General features: G+C 51.5%; 1 protein-coding gene across 1 annotated transcript; it reads left to right on the top strand.

Moving 5' to 3' along the window:
- Nucleotides 1-513: 513 nt before the first annotated feature.
- Nucleotides 514-3,873, top strand: LOC308149163 (importin subunit alpha-5-like; the record flags this gene model as incomplete). The annotated part of the gene is given in 14 exon segments (XM_080520833.1): nucleotides 514-576; nucleotides 578-607; nucleotides 712-734; nucleotides 736-856; nucleotides 909-994; nucleotides 1,480-1,648; nucleotides 1,743-1,842; nucleotides 1,916-1,998; nucleotides 2,466-2,552; nucleotides 2,634-2,810; nucleotides 2,907-3,140; nucleotides 3,309-3,491; nucleotides 3,578-3,721; nucleotides 3,826-3,873. Coding segments are annotated over 14 exon segments (1,548 nt in total).

Genomic DNA, 3,873 nt, shown 5'->3' with positions numbered 1-3,873 from the left:
TTTTCCTTTCTTCAATACATTTCTGATAATAACCAGTTGACAAGTGAAGTGAACATAAGTATGACGGGTGTTTCTATGTTTTTAAACAAACATACGCAAAGCAAATATGGATAAATCTTCAAACTGATACAAGGGAAATGTTATTTTGACACTTCGACATGTTTAAAAACTACAATTACAAATGAACTGTGTTTCATTCTCTCTTATCTTCAGCAAATAACTCGTGAATATCTCAACATGTCAGAATGTTTAAACCTCGGATTTCCTATTTTATTTCCCTTTAAATACAACTTTAAATAATAAAAATGAGATGTGACGTGCACATGTCACTGACCGCATGTGGGGGTGGAAGGTGTGGAGGGGTGGAGGAGGGTGGAGGAGGGGGGGGGGGGGGGGGGGCGCCTTGACCATTAAAGCTAATGAGCCTCACCTGTCAGCAGTTGTGTCTATTTGAACGTGTGCGGATGGTTTTGCTGGGACTTCACGTGAGGAGGTCGTGCGGCTCGTTCCACCATGGCCTCCACCTCCACCTGCACCTCCACCTCCACCTCCAACTGCACCGGACAGCGGCTCTCCCAGATTCAAGAACAAGGGCAGAGATCCAGCATTGAGCCTCCTTCTACTTTAAATGCACATTTATTTCCTTTTAGTCACTTTTTTTTTTTTTTTTTTTTTAACTTTTTGTTGTTGTTGTTGTTGTTCGCTGGTTAGAAACTGAGAGACAAACGCATCGCCATGTGGCGTCAGTTTGCGCAAAGCTCAGAAGAGTGAGCAGATCATGAAGAGGAGGAATATAACGCTCTCCTGTCTGCCGGACGAAGAGTCTCTCTCTTCTGACCTGGTGAGTTCAGGGGAAGTGGCCTATAATAAAAAATAAAGTAATAAATATAGCGTGTTCGTCGTTCTAGATTGCCTCTGCGTCCCTGGATGACGTCATCGGCGACGTGAACAGCGACTGCAGACTGTCTCAAATCAGAGGCTGCCAGGCGGCGAGGTGAGCCTCGAGAACCTCTTCTTGTTTACGAGATATGTTTATATATATATACACAATTTCATCTTGTCCCTTGATTTCTAATTTGACATTTTATTTTGGCAATATTGAATTAAATATACTGAGTGAAAGTTGGATGCATGTTGCTTTATTGTCACACCATAGTCGTATACAACAATGAAACTTGGGCTTTTAAAGTGACAGAAACAAAATGTGAACAATGAAATGTATAAAACACACACTTAAAATGGTAAAGTTGGTTATTGCGCGTTCCTTAAATACTTCTCTAAATGTCAAAGAACTTTTATATAAAAAGACTTTATTATTCCATCAAAACCTCCTGGGAGGAACCGGCCGTCTGTTTGACCAGGAACTTTATTTAAATCCTGAACAATGGAATGAAACCATTTCTTCGTTTTTAAAGCGTCAAGTTGCAAATGTACTTTTAACGGGACGAATGAAGCCACGTCTTCCGTCCGTCGTCTCAGGAAGCTGCTCTCCCGGGAGCACGACTCCCCGATGAAGGAGCTGATCGACGCCGGCCTGCTGAGCCGCTTCGTGGCCTTCCTGTCCATGGACGACGAGCCCACCCTGCAGTTTGAGGCGGCGTGGGCCCTGACCAACGTGGCCTCCGGTACATCCTGGCACACCAAACAGGTTTCTGGAGTGTAGTACTTTATTTGTTGGCGAAGACGTTGACCTGACGCGTGTGGCGGCAGCAGTAGAAGCACGTGGGCCCTCTTGTGTCCAGGTGGTGGACCACGGCGCCGTGCCGGCCTTCATCTCGCTGCTCTCCTCGCCGATGCTGCACATCAGCGAACAGGCGATTTGGGCCATCGGGAACATCGCAGGTGACGTAGCGGCCGGCGTCGTTTCAATTTGTGCGGTTGAGGGAAGAGGCGGCCTAACCATGCGTCTCAACAGGCGACGGTCCCGTTTATCGAGACGTCCTGATCGAATGCAACGCTGTCCCTGCTTTACTGGCACGCATTTCCCCCGACACGCCGGTAAGTCTCGTCCTCTTGGGCCTTCGGTTGGTGCGGCGCCGCAGCCGTGCAGTTGTGTGGTCAAGTTATTGTGTATTTGAGTCGCTGAACTGCGGTTGGATTTGACTGGAACTGTCCGGTAATGTCGTGTACTCATTGATTCTTGTGGCTTTTTGTACTTTAAGGCCAATTTTTGAAGTGTCCTACGTTACGAACGGGCTCCAGTTGTAGTTTTCTGCCTTGGTTCTGGTTTAGGAACTCGTGTGCAAGAACCTCCGATTATTTTAAACCTATAAAGGTGAGCTACAGCGGGAAATTCTGGTCATCTGCTTTAGGAAACCTGAAGTAAATGGCACAAAATTCTATTGTAATGGGGCACAAATGGGCTTTGGTGAGGCTTTGCAGGGTGGCTGTTGGTGAGGAAGTCCCCCTCAGGAGCTCTGCGGCCACGGACACCAGTGAACGCTTTTGACTTCTTGTAACTGCAGGTCGGCTTCCTGCGTAACCTGGCCTGGACGTTGTCCAACTTGTGCCGAAACAAGAATCCATATCCCCCCATTTCTGCAGTCCAGCAGGTAAAACTCTCCCCGGCTTCGTGAGCGCCTTCGACTAACTGCTGGATTTTGACGACCGTCCTCGACGCGTCCTTCCTGCAGATGCTGCCGTCTCTGGTTCTCCTCCTCCACCTGAACGACAAGGACGTCTTGTCCGAGGTCTGCTGGGCCGTGTCCTACCTGTCGGACGGCGACAACGACCGCATTGAAGTGGTGGTGAGAACCGGCATCGTCCCGCGGCTCGTACAACTCCTGGACCACGAGAGCGCTTGTGTCATGGCGAGTCTTTTTAAAGCCGCTTTACGGCGACAACCAGGAAAGTTTCCAAGGCTGCGGCGAAGATCGACCAGTGACCCTGTTGTCCGGGACTTTCAGACCCCGGCTCTCCGCTCGATTGGCAACGTGGTGAGCGGCTCCGACTCGCAGACGCAGGCCGTGATCGACGCCGGGCTGTTGGACGTCTTGCCCAAGTTGCTGCGGCACCAGAAGCCCGGCGTGCAGAAGGAGGCGGCGTGGGCCCTGTCCAACATCGCCGCCGGACCGGCCAGGCAAATTCAACAGCTGATCAACTGTGGCCTGTTCCCCCCTCTGATCGACCTGCTCAGATCCGTGAGCTTGTGTTGATGGACGGTTCTGAGTCGTTATCGTTTTTTTTTCTGAAATTGAACCGTCTGGAAGGTGTTAAGTTCTACTTGCGTTCCAGTTGGCAGCTCCTCTCCGGTCACACGGCGGGACTCCGACTGGTTTTCACCACTTCACACCTTTTCCTTCCTCCAGGGGGATTTCCGGAGTCAAAGGGAAGCGGTGTGGGCAGTGGCCAACATCACCAGCGGGGGCACTGTGGAGCAAATTATCCTTCTGGTGCGGAGCGGCGCCCTGGACGCCATCATCAACCTCCTGCAGGTCCGAGACGCCAAAGTGGTCCTGGTCATTCTGGACGCGATGCACAACCTCTTCCTGGTGAGGAAGCGCCCCCCCCTTTCTGGTAAAACCCGGTTCGGCCCGGAGTCGTCGGATTTGTCTTGACCGTCGTTGCGGCTCCTCAGGCGGCAGAACGGTCCGGAGAGATCCGGGGCCTGTGTCACCTGATGGAGGAGCTGGGAGGGTTGAGCCGCATCGAGGCCCTGCAGCACCACGACAACCAGGCGGTGTACGACGCGGCACACGAGCTCCTGGAGAAATACTCCCGCGTGAGTCTGGAACTGCGTCTGGAGAGCTCGGGGGGGGGGGGGGGGGGGGGGACGAGATCTGAAGACTACCTTTTGAAATCCCACTAAATACTTTGTTGTTGCAGAGTCCCGAGGTCCTTGGCGACGACTCCCTGGAGACGTTTCGATTTTGA

The sequence above is a fragment of the Blennius ocellaris genome (assembly GCF_963422515.1).
Source record: "Blennius ocellaris genome assembly, chromosome: 3".
NCBI classification, from domain to species: Eukaryota; Metazoa; Chordata; class Actinopteri; order Blenniiformes; family Blenniidae; genus Blennius; species Blennius ocellaris.
The sequence above is the reverse complement of the archived record's forward strand: the minus strand, read 5'-3'. Positions and strand labels throughout refer to the sequence as shown.